Source organism: Oreochromis niloticus, linkage group LG18, assembly GCF_001858045.2.
Source record: "Oreochromis niloticus isolate F11D_XX linkage group LG18, O_niloticus_UMD_NMBU, whole genome shotgun sequence".
Taxonomy (NCBI): Eukaryota; Metazoa; Chordata; class Actinopteri; order Cichliformes; family Cichlidae; genus Oreochromis; species Oreochromis niloticus.
This window is the reverse complement of record NC_031982.2, coordinates 16,350,335-16,369,073: the sequence shown is the minus strand read 5'-3', so window position 1 is coordinate 16,369,073 and position 18,739 is coordinate 16,350,335. Positions and strand designations below refer to the sequence as shown.

At 41.3% G+C, this 18,739-nt stretch overlaps 2 protein-coding genes and 4 non-coding genes across 8 annotated transcripts; 1 reads left to right on the top strand and 5 right to left on the bottom strand.

The window, feature by feature from the left end:
• Positions 1-4,485: 4,485 nt before the first annotated feature.
• On the bottom strand, positions 4,486-8,125 carry tmem275a (transmembrane protein 275a). Of its 3 annotated transcripts, none has more exons than XM_005476323.4 (3): positions 7,787-8,125; positions 7,525-7,683; positions 4,486-6,762 (listed from the first exon to the last, which is right to left on the bottom strand). In XM_005476323.4, exon 3 carries the CDS (start codon positions 6,722-6,724, stop codon positions 6,104-6,106), a length of 621 nt encoding a protein of 206 aa, XP_005476380.1. In that variant the 5' UTR covers positions 6,725-6,762; positions 7,525-7,683; positions 7,787-8,125; the 3' UTR covers positions 4,486-6,103. The 3 variants fall into 3 exon arrangements, with proteins under 3 accessions (XP_005476380.1, XP_019202916.1, XP_005476379.1); XM_019347371.2 differs by having other exon boundaries at positions 7,886-8,125; XM_005476322.4 differs by having other exon boundaries at positions 7,525-8,125.
• Positions 8,126-9,443: 1,318 nt separating this feature from the next.
• On the bottom strand, positions 9,444-15,221 carry kncn (kinocilin). Its single transcript, XM_003437907.5, has 5 exons — positions 14,888-15,221; positions 12,727-12,795; positions 12,549-12,620; positions 10,935-11,028; positions 9,444-9,767 (listed from the first exon to the last, which is right to left on the bottom strand). Exons 1-5 carry the CDS (start codon positions 15,033-15,035, stop codon positions 9,698-9,700), a joined length of 453 nt encoding a protein of 150 aa, XP_003437955.1. The 5' UTR covers positions 15,036-15,221; the 3' UTR covers positions 9,444-9,697.
• Positions 15,222-16,680: 1,459 nt separating this feature from the next.
• On the bottom strand, positions 16,681-16,752 carry trnag-ucc (transfer RNA glycine (anticodon UCC)). The gene has a single exon. It is a non-coding gene; the product is annotated as a tRNA-Gly (tRNA).
• Positions 16,753-17,369: 617 nt separating this feature from the next.
• Positions 17,370-17,443, bottom strand: trnai-aau (transfer RNA isoleucine (anticodon AAU)). Its single transcript has one exon. It is a non-coding gene; the product is annotated as a tRNA-Ile (tRNA).
• Positions 17,444-17,934: 491 nt separating this feature from the next.
• trnaw-cca (transfer RNA tryptophan (anticodon CCA)) lies at positions 17,935-18,006 on the top strand. Its single transcript has one exon. It is a non-coding gene; the product is annotated as a tRNA-Trp (tRNA).
• Positions 18,007-18,283: 277 nt separating this feature from the next.
• Positions 18,284-18,355, bottom strand: trnap-agg (transfer RNA proline (anticodon AGG)). The gene has a single exon. It is a non-coding gene; the product is annotated as a tRNA-Pro (tRNA).
• Between the last annotated feature and the right edge of the window lie 384 nt (positions 18,356-18,739).

The following is an 18,739-nucleotide window of genomic DNA, read 5'->3' as shown; positions in this document are numbered from 1 at the left end:
AGCATTACAAAGCCACAAAACAGACCTAACAGCATGCTGCGATCAATGTACAAGTAGCAATTTGCACTGACTCTAAGGCCAGAAGATTGCCTGTACTGCAGAAACCCATGAGAGCAGTTCCCTTTTATGCAACCTTAACTGCTGCGTATAAAACAATTAAATGTGGCAAACACAGAAAAAAGAAGCTGACATCAGTCTAATGTTGATTTCCGGAGTTTGACAGTGACCCTCAAATGTGGAGCACAGAAACCGGTCTGAAGCAGTCTGCTGGGGAGAGTGGTGTTTTTCATCGTCTGCATTTCTTTAAAAAAGAGGGGCCTCTGCTGGAAACAAGCGGTACCACATGTTGTTTACCAGCCATTTTTTTGCACCCCAGGACATCCCAATACAGTATTCACTTGGCCCATTCTGTTCTGTAACCAGAGCATGTTAGCTGTCTCATTAAACATAATCCTTAAACACAGACTGTATTCTCACGAGACACCGGGGGTGTAGTGCTCACAGAACTCTAGAAAGCACATGAGTTTCACCACAGTGTGCTATTTTGACTTGCATGACCCATGAGTTCAATATTTGCAGAGTAATCTGCCTTAAATATTAGTATACACACAGAGGCACACAGCACTGTTCTATTTTCAGTTTGTCTATTGATCTGCTTGGTTAAACAGTCGATCACATGCAAAAGGATAACATTCACAGAACAGGTCAAAGACCCACACCGGAGGTAAAGAGAAGCTGTCCACGCTGTGTGCATAGCAGCCAAGCATTACTGAAGCAAGTGAAAGCAGCATTGATTGGCTTTGTTAATGGCTGGATATAGGAGAGAGTGATTGATTTGACTGCTTCTGCGCTGATGCTTTTCACACGCGTTCTGCTCGTCACTAGAGTTGCTGTGCTTTGTTTTGTTCTTCTTCCCAGTACTGCGCTGTGCTCCTACTACTGTGTACGTTTCCTTTTTGCCAGGGCCCACGTAGATTTGTGAAAAGCCAGGTTACGTAACAGCCCCGGCCACTTGAATATGCTGCCATTTACTGGGGGGTGAATGGAGGAGTTAAGAACAGCAAGGGAGCCATTGTCAGGGTCATTGGTATGCAGAACACTGCGGCATTACTATTAGGACCCTCGTCAGTTTTGATGAAAATCTGCTGTATCTTTGCCCCCTGATCTGTGAGTCGCTTTCTTCTCTGCGTCGCCCTCGGACTATTCCCATTTAGAGGCCAACTGAACCAGCCAGGCAGTCACGAGGCCCGCCCATACAATGCACTTGGAGAACCAAAACAACCTTATCCTATCAGCACAGAGAATAAAGTCAACTTTGATATGTTTTCACGTTAAATCACATGTTGAAAGGTACTCAGTGCACAATCTTCAGTAAACACTTCACTTGCAAGGTTGCACAAGGGCTGTGGTATTTTCACAAGTGCAGCAAAGGACTAACTGAACCTTTGAAGTTGGCCACACAGCAGCAAAAGTCATCATTTTCTCCTGCATTAAACCTGATTGCTTTATATTCTGAAACAGCAGTCTGTGATATCATTATTGACATGGAGAATAATAAGAATACAACACCCATTTTCATCCTTATGAAAATAACCACCCTCCTGGTTCATTTTAGTCTAAACACAAGGAATCACCCAGCTCCTCCATCCTCCTTCTCCTCCCTCCCTGTCTGTCTTTTGGAAGCGGAGCGAACTGGGTTAGGGTTATATAACCGATGTCTGTTCTCATAGATCCTCAGCAGCTCGTCTTCCCCTAATCTTTTCAGCTTGATTACACCCTCCTTTCCCTCTCCTCTGCCGACTCATTCAACTGAGAGCCTTCCCGTGCACAAGCACATCCACGCGGGAGCACACGAGCACTGCATCAGGATCCGCCACGCTCCGGTTTGGAGCGGATGGGACGCTTGTGTTTTGCAGGTGTGAGCACGAGTGTGTGCAAAAGCTGTGTTGTCGTTGTGCCGCATCTTGTCATGATGAGGAAGAAGAGGAAGGCTTCGTCTGAGGTCAGCTGTGTATGCTCAGCAGTCCTGCCTCATCTTAGCATCACTAACAATCAATACTGGTCAGGTTGATGTTTGTGGGGGGAAACAGTTACAATCTTTTAACTGTGCAACCAACACACAGCGGTGCTGAAAGAAAGCAGCTGGCAGTGGACGTGTTCTCACAGTTTATCACAGTGGATGTAACGTGCAAACAAAGCAATGTTTCACAATGTGTCAACATTTACTGCCACTTGTTTATCGCGTGCCTCTGCTTCTTTGAATGTTCTTTCACTTCAGCTTTCTGACAGACTTTAGACATACTGCTTTATTCTGATATAGCAAAAATCAGCAGTCACAAGGTACACATGCAGGATGAAAAAAAAAAGAAGAAAGAAATCCAGGTCACAGGCTGAGGCAATGTGTCTGCTAAGGGCGTTTATCATTACCCCTAATCTGGTACGAAGCACTGATGCAAAATCTGTCCAAGAATTATATCTTGATTTCAGCAATAAGGAAGCCTTCTTTCTTGGACTGTGGAACTGTAAAACCACTATCTGGCTGGTGATGAAAACCCCAAACGAAAGTGATCCGCTTTTTATAGCCTCCCCATATTACAGTGGACATTGACTATGTTGAGGAAATCACAGCTTTAATCACTATAAAAATGACTTTAAAAGCAGTATATGTGGACACGGGTGAGTTCAAGGGTCAAAGGGCGATATCCATTTGCTTTTTTCATGGCATGTAAGCTGAACTAGTGCAGTTAACATGACCGTCCTATTCCTGAACTTTGCCCCCACAGGCCATAAAAATGTGAATATTCCTATAAGGCAGAAGATGCTGGGAACATGTTTGACAGAGGCCCAAGGGAAATGTTTGGGACAACATAAACCTGGAGTGGTTTTCATGTTTTTCCAATATACCAACTGTTCTGCTGCAGGTTTAATCACAGAATCTCCATTATACGCATTCGATGCATGACTGACACGGCGTCTTGGCCGACGTCCTCGTCTGGTTCATCCAGTAACTGTGACCAGCCTCAACCGACCATCTGCTGCTTTAAACTCTTTCCAGCACTTTACCTCACTGTCACTGTAAACGTATGTGTCAGTGCATCAGGCATCATTCGAAATGCATTTATTAGAAAACCAAAGTATAACAAGATTTTTATATTTTCACTATATACTAATGCCTCAAAATCCCTTTAGGGTTTCATTAGTGGTGCTGCCAACCCAAGACTCACTGTATCAGGAATTTAGCAGAGGTACTGAGTCGGTAGCTTGAGGAGGAATGAGGAATGAGGAAAACATTCTGGGTCCATTTTGTCATCTGTGAGCTTCCACGGAAAGTAGAGCACCCCAGATTTGTGCCTTGATCATCCTGTGTGTACAAAACAGCTTGATCACCCTCATGTGGGGGGGTCAAAACGATGGTCTGCTACCCTGATTAGAGGTCATTATCAGGTGAGATTGCCAAAAACAGTTTCTTGTCACGTTTTCACACTCTTTCTAGGAATATGATGGAGACTGCAGACATTTGTGACCGCTTCCTCTACTGATCTTTGAATGCCAGTAATTTTTATGTGGATTCAAATTCACTTAAATATAACCCACTATAAGACTGGTTGTGTGATTTCCACAGGAGAGGCTTGTTATGAGCGACTGACATCTCTTGGTTTGTTGTAAAATGACAGCCACTTTTACATAACCTCACTGAAACGCATGCATGTGGCTCTAGCGACCTCCAGTGGTAGCAGCTTTGAGCTCATATGCAAACACTTAGCAGAAGAGCCAGATGGACCTCATATGGAGTTCTTCACTCAAGGCCATCTTGATGTAATGTGTTCGGGTAGATGCAACATTTCTGGTTCTTCACAGCAGATTTTCAGCCAGGCTGCCTGACTGAAACACTCAGTTATTCAATCAATTAGTCAACTAACAGAATTTAACCACAAAAGTGGTAAATAATGCAAAAGCTTGCAGATTTGAGCCCCTGTTCTTTATCAGTGTAATTTGGGTGTCTTCAGGCTTTGCACTACTGCTGGGAAAAATGAAACAAGCAAAGAAACTGGACAAGCACCTCTATTTTCTAATGTGCCATAAACATAAACAATTGTTATAATTAGTATATTAACAGTAATGCAGGTCATTTTAGTGGAAGAAGACTGCACAAGAAATATAAACTTGAAAAGTATTTTTAACACCCCCCCCCCCCCCCCCCCCCCCCCTTTTTCCAGACTACCAGGACATCATTTTCACTTTATGTCTTCTTGTTTTCCTACAATCTTCTCTTTATGGGCTCCCTCTTGGGACAGATTACAGGCGTTGTGGCACAAGAATTGACTGTTATCTCATAAGCTCACTCAGTTCCTTCTTGAAATTTTACTCTGTGATAAATCCCTAAAAAAAAAAATTTAATAATTATGTTCCATGATGACACTAAATGCAATGCAGCAATTACTCTGGTAGGCAATGTGCCACTCATGCAAAATCAGCAAGCTCGTGTTTTACAGAAAGAGCCTTTTTATTTATGCCTTTTGAAGAAATCACATTGGGTTAGGTTCCTTTAAATTAGAGTCTTGACAAAAATATTCTATATCCTTTACATGTTTTTTTTTTGTTTCACATTTTCTATAAGTGCTACACAATTTAAAACACACAGACAACATTAATCATTCACATCAGGGTGTTTGCATTACCGTAACCCATTTTCTGAACATGCAAAATTAAGCTTGACACTCTAATTTGGCATCAGAGGCGAACTCTAAAGGAAAAACAACTGGCCTTTTTTAAAAAAAATGTCAAACAGTGTCTTTTGTTTGTATGTATGCAACTGCTACCTCATACAGACTTCTGAGAACATCCTGCATGCATTTATAACACAAAAAAACACAAAATCACTGAGTCTTTCTTAACAATGCTGAATAGAAATCTGGAGCCAAACAAAGGCTTTCTGCAGAAAACTGCTGTTGTGCACTTTTTTATAGCCCTCATTAGTTTGATCCTGATATCTCAGTCTAAGGCAACTTTTCCTTTCAAAGGAAATCAGGGGTTGAACGTCTTCTAGGCAGATTTAAACTGACACGAAGCCATCACAGTGACGGGGAACAGATGCATTTTATATAATTGGAATATCTAAACTTCTTGGCTTTCCAGTGCTGTCAATGTTAGGTCCATAGGAGGAAAACATCTCCTGTGAAATTCCTTTGTTCACATTTAGAAAAGATGCTCTTATAGCACTCTAAAAAAGTAATGAAATGCACACTGAGTAAGAGGAGAAAGAAATCCTTGCTCCGATTGGATCATGCATTAGGAACTAGTGAGTAAAGCTCTGATCAACATGACCTTAAACTGATGGGGTCGCCTTCGATTAAAAGTTTAACATGTCATAAACCGCCAGATGAAAAGAGAGAAACATAATATTCACAGCATTGATGATGGTATTCGTTACATCAAACTACAGAAATAATGACTTCAAACAACACTGTATATAGTTACACGTGTATACATTGCAATTGGCTATTGTGTGGTGCAATCCCTTTGAATTTCAAGGGAATATTGCTTTGGCACATGTATGACCTATAATAGCTTACGCCCCCAAAACAAGCTGAGCACTGAGCATGGCACACAAAATGCCAAATGTCATTAAATGCGTTTCCGTCCAGTTTAGCTACTGACCTTTCACGTGTAAAGTTTTCAGAAGAAATAAATAATCAGATGTTTAGTCTTTTGTTAGTTAGCCCTCTAAAGTCACTGCTGAGAGTTGAGGTTTCCATTAATCAGAGCAAGAGTGAAAAAGAGTGTTTAAGGTTTCAGACTCTTTGACTTCTTCATGAAATCAGTTCATAATGCCCCACGTTAAAAACAAAGACCTGTAAGAAAACGGCACGAGAGAGGTAGGAATTTGAATTCCAAAACCTTTGATCCACAAATACTTGCATGCTATTTACCAGTTGGCACGGCAAGAAAGTAAATAAATGACTAAATAAAAGCATAACTTTTGACACCTTTTCACAACCAGAAATATGGCAGTACGTAAACTAGAGAATACAATCACACCCAGCAGCCCCTCTGCCCAGAAGGATATTTACACTGCTAGCATAGACTAAGAGTTTCTGCCCTGCTAGGTGACCACTTCTTCACGTGGCAGGTTGAGCTTCACCTCCCCTCCTGCTGCTGCGGAGGCTGAGTAGACTGCGGTGGCAGAAACACAAGACGGGCCGTTTGTCTCCATGGTGAAGAGCTTGCAAGGTCCCGGCAGGGCTGCATCACCATCAGGAGCCTCCTTTTCTGAGCTGGATGCCTGGGATGATGCAGGGGAGGATGTGGGGCTCAGCTGCACAGCTGTAGTGTCCTGCAGCGTGTGCTCGCTGGTCTCTATTTCAAACGCTGCCCCGCCAGCCAGCCCGCCGTGTCCCATCAAACCAGCCCCTCTGCCCCCAGCCTTGGACCTCCGTGAGCTGTGTGGAGGCGGGAGTCGACTGCACACACAACACGCTCCGAAAAAGGAAAAGGCCACCAGCAGCAGGATAGGTCCAATGATGATTGGGGGGTTGGCAGAAGGCATCAGTGTGCTGAAGGCGAATGCTCCCACCAGGGTGATGTTGAGTCCGGCCAGCATGATGCATAGGCCACAAGCACAGCAGAGTGCCGGAGAGGGCAGGCCATGAGGGCGAGACTTCCTTTTCTTCTGGGGCTCCTTTTTAGGCACAGGGGTGCCGGTGTTTCTATCAGCGATGACCATGGTTTCCCCTCCAGGCTCTCTGGCTTTCTATCTTCTATCTTTTTGTAGATACACAAAATAAAGGAAAATAAGCTTTTTGAATTCATTACAATGGCACTGGTGTGCACATGTAGAACAGCTCTGTCAATCAGTGAGTTTTGATCTGTCACCTCAATGTGCTGCTACACCTACAGAATGCAGATATGAGAACAGATTGTAAAAAGTCGAGTGAGCAGCACTCAGGTAGTGGTCATCTATTGGTGACACCTGCATAACATGTGAAGACAGCTGGTCACTGAAATCTTCCTAAATCAACTACACTTCTGTTTAAAAAAATGGATCTAAACAGCATCTGTACAACAGCTGCATGGACAGGAAATTCACTCTAGATGGCCTAAAATAAGCTTCGTTAACAAAAAAGGGAAGCATGAGCCCATTAAGAAAAATCCTCAGTGGTACTTAATAACATGTCTTTAAGATGGCATCCCTATTTATTTTCTCTTAAACTGTGTACAGTCACTGTGCAGCTGCTTCATTCATGGCAGCCAAGCCACTAGAGGAAAGGCTGTGAGTGTTTAGTTGCAATCAAATGAGCCCTTTCATTCTGGCATGCGCCCATTCAAGAGCAGACAGGAGACCTAAGCAGAGGGGATGTGTGAAAAAGATATTTTTGTAAATATGTGTCTGTAAATGTGTGATATATCGCAGTTGGCACGTTTATAAAACGGGTTTTGCTTGAGAGGCGTTTAAATGCGCCTTTACTTCCACTGATGTTGCATTTCTGCAAAAATTAAACCATGAAAGAAGGGGGGGACACTCACCCTTTATGTTGATGCACTGAAGGTCTTTCCATTGTTTGATCAGCAGATTTTCACCGCGGTTACCGGTCTTCTAATTGAGGGGTGAAATTACTGAGACGCTGAAAGGTCGAATCAGCACCAAACGAACGATTTTCATCCTGTTCTCGTGGCTTCACAGTCCTGAGGGCACAAGTCATGAAAGCCCTTCAATCACTGGCTCAAGCAAACACACACACACGCACAGACACATATACACGCACACACACGATTCAAGGCGACCCACAAGATAAAATCCGAGAGTTGAAAAAAAGAAGAAGAAAAAAACAGGCAGAAGATCACTTAGGTGAAATGGCATTTCTTGGGAGCAGACACGCAGACACACCGCGCGCTGCTGCTCCAGATGTGGACCGAGCAGCACGTAACACCTGACAGGTCAGCCCGAACCGGAAATGGTGTTCCAGACATCTCCCCGGCTGTCTGTGCGAAGCTGTCATATTTTCATTCATTCATATCTGAACTGATCATATTCCCTCCGTCGCCGGACCGCTGGATGCGAAGCTCGTTCCCGAGCCACCCCTGTGTGCGCGAGCGTGTGTGCAAGAGGAGGAGGGGGTGATGAAGGTGAAAGCTGTTGCTCTCTGCCTTCAGCCCACACCGCAATGTTGCTGATTCTTGAAAAAGGAAAAGGAGGATTTTAATTTATTCCACAGCTCTCTGTAATACAATTTTTTTAATCTAAAATTGTTATTTATTTATGCTGTGTATTATTTTATATTATAATTCAATATAAATATTTTTTGTTAAAATATTTATTTATTTAATATTATAATTTCATAGAAAATAGAAAAAATATTATATTTATTCATTTTGTATTGTTTTATGTAGCTATTTAGTATTTTGTTATAATTCAATATGAATATTTTTCTAATAAAATATTTATTTCTTTGTGTTTATCTATTATTTTATATTATAATTTAATAGGCAAAAATATTATATTTCTTTATGTGAATATTTGTTATTGTATTATTATTTATATGAATATTTTCTGTTAAAATATTTATTTATTTATTCATTTTGATCTTTTTTTGATCATGTAGCTCATAATGATGATAATGATCCAGTGTCTACATTGTTGGCTATCAGCTTAATTAACTGGTAATAAACCGAGAATAACCATTATCAGACCAACTTTTGGCTTGCTGTGTTAAAAGATGAGTCATCAGAACTCAAAGGGGTCACAATCTTTGCAGTAAGTCAGCTAGTTTGCAGCTACTGAATCTATACAGGACAACAAAAGTGTGTTAGTAACAGAACAGTCCTTTAAATGTTGTAAAATGGTTTAAACCTTCTCGTTTCCACCCAGGTTATTTACTTATCTTGTAAAGTATGGACTATATTTGTGTATGCAGTTCATTACGTGCTCCTCCACTGTCTAACTCCCAGACACAGAGGGATTGTGGTGTTGTGATTTGAGGCTTGACAATCAAGCTGCACCGCAGACTCCTCGGGCCTCCTGTTGTGCACAGCTCATGAACACAGCTCGGCATTATTCAGCCTCACAGCACGTTACACTTTTTTTGTTGCGCTTTCTGCCGGTGCTGTCCTGAATATCAATGTATTATGTTCCACTGCGGGGTGGGGGTGGGGGGTCGCAGGTCACTGTGTGCACGCCATGGATGTTGCCACGTGTGTGTATGTGCATTCGTGTATGTGTGTGTGTGCTACTCGTGGAAATCACAGGCAGGGGAATTGAATAATATCCAAATCCCATCATCGCTTAATGACTGTCATAACTTTATAATTGGTGGCATAGAGCATTGTACCATGATTAGAGGAGCTGCACAGGAGTTGGACTATTGGGCCTAATTTGCTTCACTCAGTGTCAGGATGTAAAATAGAAAAAAAAACTCCACTAATCATCACAATGTCTGGATGTTTATTAGAAGACATGCTGTTTTTTTTATATATATATAATGAGGTGATCTCAGCTAACATGATGAGCTGATATCACAAATGAACAGGAAAACGAGATTTATAAAGATCTACACAGCAGAGAGATTTACACAGCAGTACTTTTTTGTACTAAGTGTGAAGGAAGATCAATGCAGAAAAATTAAACTTCTTCTGCAGAAGTTGCAACCTTCTGCATCCAGCTTCCTTCACATGGAGCGGTCAGTCTTGCTAGGTGATGACCTCATGGCAGATCTTGATCTGAAGGCTTTAGTTTCCGTCTCGATAAGACATCGGGCATATCCGCAGAAGTCCTGCAAAAGACAGACGGATCAGTCATGAGGGAGGCTTGCGTTGTGTTCGCTGAACTAAAACCTTTTCTTTGAGATAACTGAGATTTTAGATGATCTGCACTACTTAATTCCTCATCTGTAAAATGACCGAGCCAAACAGTGCATCAGTGTGTTATCTGGTTTGTTTTTCTTGTTTAAATGAGACCTTAGTGCTGAAGTGTGACTTCAGTTGTCTGCCTTTCAAGATGCTACACATTGAAAAGTACTCTCTTTCACAAATGTAAGTAAAGACCTGAAAAACTGCTTCGTTTTGAAGGTCAGTGCAGACTCTGCTGTCTGTTTGTTGTCACACAGGACAGCGCATGAAATGCATGATGACATGATTGAAATATATGTGGTAGCGCCATTGCCATAGTAACAAAATTAAAAGTGAGTGACTTTGAAAAGGAGGTGATACTTGGTAATGTTCACTTTCAAAAGCCCCCTATTCTCCTCTAAATTGCTTGTAGTCAGCCAACAAAACCCCCCACGTCATTATGTAAGGCGTTTTGTTGATTCTTTTCTTGACAGTTTGGCTATGATTAAAAAAAAAAATGTCTTTAACTCTCAGAAATAATAAAGGTAACCCTTACCTGTCTGGATAAACCTAGTTATAAAGTCATTTAAATGGAAAAGAGACTGAAGTGCTGAAAGGAAGTCAGCATCCTCTAAGTAGTGCATGTCATCAGAGTGAGACGCGAACTGTCACATAGTAGCGTTTCAGTGTTTTTTCTCGATGTTACTTTAACACCTTAGTGTTTATATTATAAGGTTAAAAAATAGCAAACAGTTAATTAATATAAGGCATAAAGAGCAACAAGAACTACCAATCAGACGACACAGCAGATCTGTACATATCAAGATTATCGAGTTGCTGGCTTGTGTATTATCACAGCTCTCAAAGGTTTTTGTAGTTTTTCCAAGATCCATTCTTGCCCAGATTAGATTTTTACAAGTCTATCATGCGTACTAAATGTGATTTATACTGCAAAGCTTAGGAAATTAAAAGTACTCTTATATCCAGGAAATACAGCATTACAGTCACAGGAACTATATTACAGATAAGGCATATTGAAATGCCTTTCTGCTGTACTGTGGTACCATTCACATCCCTATTTTGATCATGTATAATTATCAAAGGAGACACACCCCTCATCCGGGTTGGCTTCAGCTATTGTTCCAGCCTCCACAAAGGTTCCCATACGACTCTTAGACCGTTCCAGATTAATCTGACTGTGAGTCCCTGGCAAGACAACAAGAGAGCATGGAAGCATTCAGTGTAACAGTACATGTTTCACTATCACGTGAAAATATGAGAGCTAGATCATACTGAGAAGGGTTATACTGGGGGAAAAGCACTTATTTGGATTGTATAGTCACATATTGTATATGTATATAACATGGGCCTTGACGATTAAGGCAGATAGTTTTAAATTAACTTTTAACTTAAACTAAAAAGACCATAACAGATACAGGTGTGGTTAGAAGTTTACATTCACTCATCATGGGCATGAATATCGTGGTAGTTTGGGTTTTTAATGATTTCTTTGAATTCTTCTTTTTCCATATTGGAATGATTGTACAGCATACATGTTTAAGACCTTTGCTTCTCCAAACATACCTCTTGTCACTGTGAGAAAATAGCTCAATCTTTGTCTCATCTGACCATAAAAGCTTTCTCCAGAAGGTCTTTGGTTTGTCCATGTGGGCAGCTGCACTTTTCAGTCGAGCTTGAAGTTGATGATTTTGGACCCGGGGCTTCTTTCTTCGTCACCACTCTCTCAGTCCATGCTCTCGTAAAACTCACTTCACTGAACAGTAACGCTGGTGTTCCAGCAGTTTCCAGTTCCAATGTTGACACCTCCAAATAACTTGCATTTATGAAAATTGCTTGAACTGAATATGTTGGAATCTGTGGTTGTCTAGAAATCGCTCCAAGAGACCTTTTCAGCTTGTGTAAATCTACAATTCTCCTTCTTAGATCTTCACTGAGTCCGTTGGACTGTGAGTGAGTGCTGTCAAACAAATACATTTTAAGCTGGCAAAGATGATCATGATCGTGATCACTACTGAGAAGTTAACAGGCCTTGGCCTTGTCAAGTTAAAAGACAGTGTGCATGTAAACCTCTGATCATAAGTGTAGGTATAAGCAGCTCATCTAAGTACAAGAATATAGCTTCAGAGAGGGAATTTTAGGACGGGGTTGCAGACATTCCTGAATTTTCCTGTGATTTTGACCTTCACATATGATTTCAATAAGTTTTAATATGTAGATTTGACTAAAACTGATAAAGGAAAACCAAAATATATAGTTTGCAAATGTTTCACTTAGTCTGGTAATAGTTTCCATGTATGAAGTCAGCATGTGAAAAATATGAACCTACTTTCACTGGAGCACAAACATGCACAGATGCACGGTTGGCTGCACAGCGCTAAAACTGTATGCAGACAAATGTTTCCCCTGCTTTTATATTTGTTTCCAATTAAGTGAGAAAAAAACAGCGATTATGAAAGAAGAAAATTATATTATTTTTTTAAGCGCACCCAGTGAGACATTAGACAGATGGCTGAAGCGCTCTCTCTGATAACAGCCTGAGCACAACATCTGCCTTGCTGCTGTCGACTCTGCAGTGTTTCTACAGGTGTCTGAGATTTTATCAAACAAATAAGGCGCATAGACTCGATGCAGATCAGTATCAAGTGCCTTTGAGTGTTATACGATAGCGTTATTAACTCACTGGCTCGCTCCTTCATTTCACCCACCTTCTCGTCTCAGTGTCTCAACTGGCTGATCGGGAGCAGGATTGGCAGGCGCGGGGTGCACTCTGAAGTTCGCTGAGGATTTTCCAGAGTTTTTAGCCAAAATGTCTTTTATTGTTATCGTGAACACACTTACAAATAATAGCATTATACATATACAGGTATATATCAAACTGCTTACCAAAGGATGGAAGGATGTGGTTGATGTTCAGCCAAGCTTTTATGAAGGGGTAGATTGCTATTAGCAGGCCTGGAAAGCATAACAGTCCAATAAATTGATTAGTTAAGGCCTGGCTTTACTCTAGTTCCCTTATGGTTGAAAAGCAGCAGATTTACTGCAGTGTTAGTGCAGATAACTGTCACCAAGAGAGAGGAAAGCATTTGGTGCTGCAGATGCAATGAGAAGCCTCATTATAAATGGGCATAAATTGTAATAGTGATATTAAAAAATACAAATTCAATCACCTGCATGTACTAATTCACGCCAATCAGCGTAATTTATTTTGTTCAGTTGTTTGAAATGCAATCTCACTGCCTCCGGCTCCCGTGAGCCTTAACGGCACATAAAAATAACAGTTTTTAATAGAAGTTTCCATACTTGGAGACTTTGCGGAGAAACAATAAGGCTGTTTGATGAAATATCTATTCCCAAACTGAAATCTTCTCGACAAAGCCTTCAGATTATTCTCAGCACAGCAGATACAGTGTGCGATGTTTCTTTCAGTTCGACTCAAAGTACAAAGTAATATCTGAACCGCTGGGCTCGTGTGCCTCTCTGTGGCACTGCGCTCCAATTCAAACGTTATTGATTTCCCTCTATAAGCCAGAAGATCTGGCATTACACCCCCGGCAAGTCCTGAGGGTGGCTGTGATGTATGTCTGTGCTTAAAATGTCATGAAACTGCGGAAGGAGTGAAAACAATCTGCTGAGAACACTCTGTTCATACTCATTAGTCAGCCTATGTGTTGGAGGCAGCATCGCGGCACACAAGCCCCAAAACACATAATTAGATGCTACTCAGCAGCACAAATGCTGCCAAAGCGAATGTTTCTGTCAAGTGGTTGTGCGCAGTGTTGATTTGTCAGATTCTTAGCGCACATTACAAAGTCAAATTAGTTACTGAAAGATGATCAACTCAGAGAGGATGTTTTTTGCATTAACTATGCATGCACGCTGATGCCGTCGTCCTGTGATCGCAAACCCTGCCCTTTTGCTCCTTCTCTCCAGGAAACCGGTAAAGACACTCCTTTATCTTGGCAGCCCAGTTCCTCTGGCTATCAGCTGGCTCCAGTTACAGTGCTGTATCAGATGAACGAGGGATGGAAAACTGGCACTGACCGCTGATCTTTCACCTGAGTTTTGACATTTCTTTTAAAATGGATATTCAACACTTTTGCCAGCGAGATATGAATGTGCGCTCCCTCACTTTTTTGGCCCTCTTGGATTGGATTTTTAGTGAATTAACAAATTAACTCATTCACAAAGAAATGCACTGTGTAACAATCTCTCTGGTGACACACCTTAATGTTTGGATACAACTATTCCCTAAAATCTTCTGTTTAACGTCTTAATACCAATGTGTCACTGGTAAACCCTCCCGGACCAGGGTTGGGTTTTATTTTAGCTACATGCTACATGTTAACTCAGAAAACTGTCTGAAATGTTGCATTTTAAATTTTGGCATTACAGTTTTTCTTTTAACGGCTTTTCCCAGCTGAGCCTCGTACACAAACAAAAACAACAAATCCATATATTAGCAAATAGCTAATCTTGGAAAAATATATCGATCGGACTTTACCTCTAACACCACATGGGTCACCAGACGACCAGGTGGCTGTTAAAAGGTTTAAAAAAAATGTGAAAGCCACAGAAATAGAGCATAATAAAATACACTGTATGGTAATAGCAGAAGTTTTAGCATTAAAAAATGCTTAAAGTACCTGAAGTAAAACTACTAATTTTGCAAAAACTTAGCCAATATTATTGTATTAAATGTAAATGTATAATACGTTATTTTGGGGGGCACAGAGAAGGCCAAACATATCATATGTGCTCTCTCAAAAGTGTGCAGTTGGACATCACACAGAGTTTGTACTCAGTTATAAATTTCTTGCATAAACCTCTGTTGTATAAAAGTTCAGGGCTACAGTGCATGAGACAACAGAACTGTCATGACCTCCTGAAAAATATCATAAGTTAAAAGTTATATTTATATAACCCATATTACACACGGCAATAGCAAAAACCAGGTTTAATAAACAAATGTAATGCAAATATGCAGTATCAGCTTATTACCCTCCCGATAACTGCATCACCTAAAAAAATCTTAAGACACACTCACCGAGGCCCCCCGCTCCCAAGAAGATACCTCCGACTGCATCAGCATCGCATTCCCTGGATACCCCAATGATGATGCAGCCCGCCACAATACTGAGCAGGGCTGAGCCTACCCGTAGCCCGTGGTACTCTCCGGTGCTGACAGAGTTCATTCAGCACGTGGACGCTCCCCACCTGCACCCCCCACCACATGCACTGAGGAGCCCCGACACTGTGCTCTGCTTTAACTTGGGCCCTCAACTTTACTGTCATGTCCCCGAGCCTCACCCCGCTTCATCTTTCACTCTCAGTGATGCAGAAACACTTTCTCTGGTTGAGCTCAGTCACTCTATTCTGTTTCTTAAGATACCTCATGCATCTTTAAAGATAGAGCTCTGGTTTCCATTGACTTTGAAAATTAGAAAACTAGTAGCTCTGACTCTTATGACAGTGAAACCCATGCTACAAATCTGATCATAGTCCTCCGGCATCAAGTATCAGGGCTGCAGAAAATACCCTAATTGCAATTCTCAAACTGTTAACAAGTCTTGTAGAGTTGCAATGTGCTGAAACTTAAAGGCGAGGTATGGCAGCATGACTACAAAGGCAGCACAGAGGAAACTGTGACAGAGAGACAGTTAGATTACGCTACTTGTCTGATTTGCCTGTGAGCTTGAAGGGAATGTGTAATGAAAGGTTCAGAGAGTTCTCCATGTGGTGGGGGCCCGAGGCCATCCACAAAGGCATGCAGTTGCCATAGGAATAGCATATCCATGGCAACGGGGGAGGAAGGGTGGGTGGGGGGTTAGAAGGATTAACACTGGTGAGTAGTAACAAATGAACTTACTGGTTGGAAGAGAAACTGTGACACATTTACTGTTAAGAAAGTAAACTCCATCTTTTCTGGATGATTACATGTATTTTTAATCAATGCTGGTAATGCAGTTCCTATGTGTGTGTGTGTGTGTGTGTGTGTTAGTGACACAGCAAATAATGACTGACAATAATGACTCTTGACAGCCTTTGTGGCATGTCAACCTTTAAAATCAAGCTAACCCGCAAGGGGCTGCAAATCCCCAGGAGTTAACCAGCATTCCGAAGAGATTTATCATGTCCTTTGGGGTCATCCGCCCCCCAGCAGACCAGAACATAAAAATGCCACATTACACCAGAGACTCATGAAACATCCCCATCATGGTGTCGCAGAAACTGAAGGAGCACTTCTGCAGGACAGAGCTGTAGTTTCTGCTCAAGGTATTCGTTTTTTCTTGCTGTCCCCCAGCAGAAAGAGAAGCACTAGAAGTCCTGAATCTTCTGATGTTTACAGATTCTGATGGGCTAACAAACTGAATAATGATACTGAGTCCTGTATACATCTGATCATTCATTATGGAAAATAACCACAACTGTCCATGTATCTCTTTTTCGTTTATATAATACACAGAGAGGTTGGAGCCTAATTGAGCTCTCAGAGGGTGATAGCCCGGGATACACCATGGACACGTTGCCATTTTATCTATCACAGGGCTAACACAGAGAGACAGATAAACCATTCATGGTCACATTCACACGTCAGCTAACCTAACCCATGCACTGTGCGAGGAAACCGGAGTGAATCCACACAAGCGCGGGGGAGAGCATGCAAACTCCACACAGAAAGGAACAGCTGGCTGAGTCACACACAGAACTGTCATATGTGTTAAATGAATGTTATCTTATGACACATGCCGCAACAACCTTACGATAACATTCTGAGCTACTGTATTTTTATGTATTTGGAAGAAATTAATTTAAAAAAAAAAAAAAAATGAAAAGGGATGCGTTGGCCGGGAATCGAACCCGGGTCAACTGCTTGGAAGGCAGCTATGCTAACCACTATACCACCAACGCCTCGATAGGGTCGAAAGGGAAAAAACAATCAATTCCACTTCTCTTTCCACGGGTTCATATTCAGGTATATGTATGTTTGTACTTTATATATACTACATATTATGGCTTTCGCAGTGTAGAATAATCCTTTAATTGTCCCACAAGGGGAAATTTGGTTGTAACGGCAGCCAAAAAGACACATATACAAACAAACAGTACACAGGACACAGAACAGAAACATACACAATTTTTCTAAAATATTTACATTAAGGACAATGGTTACTATATACAGAGTACTGTACAATTCTTAAATTAAATAAAAATAACTACAAGTAAGAGGCAAACCAGGTTGTAGTGCGAATCGATTGATTAACTTATTGCAGTTACAGTGCTGATTTAAACATCTATGATTGTTGGGAGCAGTTCTGATTGTACAGTCTCACAGCTGCAGACTGTACATAGTCGATATTTGGCGTTCTAGAAGTGTCTATATTTGTCCATAACATGGCGCTATTTTATTCTATTTTTTCGCCGAACCAAATACATCTATACATGGCTTGTTTTCACGGTGTGAATGTCAGCTCGTTATTTTCAAGCAGCAAAACAATGTTCCGAAAAGAAAGAAAAAACTTCTGGTGTGGCCCGTACGGGGATCGAACCCGCGACCTTGGCGTTATTAGCACCACGCTCTAACCAACTGAGCTAACCGGCCACTTGCGACAGCGACGGCAGTACGAGTTCCTAAATACATATGACTAATGGCTGGCCCAGCCCCAAGGTTTTTACTGTCTTATTGAAAAACTGACCTAATTAGGACGTATTACGGAAAAGGATTAGGGCCACTGGAAAAGAAAGTGGGCACTCTTTTTCAGAAATCTGAGTTTTTTCCTCAGAATTCTCAGAATTATGACTTCTTTATCAGAATTCCGTGATTAAAGTCAGAATTCTGACTGACTTTTTTCTCAGAATTCTGACTTTAATCTCGGAATCCAGAATTCTGGCCTTTTCCCTCAGAATTCTGACTTTTTTCTCAGAATTCCGAGATTAAAGTCAGAATTCTGAGAAAAAAGTCAGTCAGAATTCTGACAAATTCTGAGAAAAAAGTCAGAATTCTGACTTTTTTCCTCACCAACTGAAGACCATATGTAGACACAGCACGGCATGCCCACCTTTATCAGAGGCATATACGAGAGGTGAGCTTCAGACCTCGTGGCGCAACGGTAGCGCGTCTGACTCCAGATCAGAAGGTTGCGTGTTCAAATCACGTCGGGGTCATTCCTTTTTTTGTTCCACGCTTAAATTGTCATCTTCATACTTACAAGTTGCTACTTACTGCGTTCGCACGCAAGTTAATTAAGAATACAGTTTTTTCTTAACAGATTGACATTTGATTGAGTGCTGCAGCAGTGAAGATTCTCACTCTGAAGAACCTTTGTCTTATAATCCTAAAAATCATCGCAACTGCATTTAATTACGTATCTGCGGAAGAGATAGTGGCAACGTTAACAACGAGAATTTTTAATAGTAATTCAAAACAAGAAATGAAAACAATGGGCTCGTCCGGGATTTGAACCCGGGACCTCTCGCACCCTAAGCGAGAATCATACCCCTAGACCAACGAGCCAGCTCGCAATACGGTATTGTCGTAATCCCACAAAACCAACAAAAGGTCCTGAGCTCACAATTAGCAGTAGTGTAATAATCGTATCTTTATTTTACGTGTAACTGCAGTTGTTTTACTCCGTAACTTCCTTAACTGTCTATCTGTACAACTGGTGAGATTATAAAAATTGTTACCTATAGGTCCCTGCATGAGTTGGTAAAAACAAAACAAACAAATAACAAACTGTTGTTATTGTTCGGCCGACTAGCTAGTAAAAAATGGATACAGAAAGTGTAATGGTAGGGCCACGGGAGGAATCATTTCAATACAGATAAATAAGGCTCATTAAAAGTGTTTACTAGTCCGACTAACTTTACCTGATTTCTTTTACCTCGAAGTTTGCCC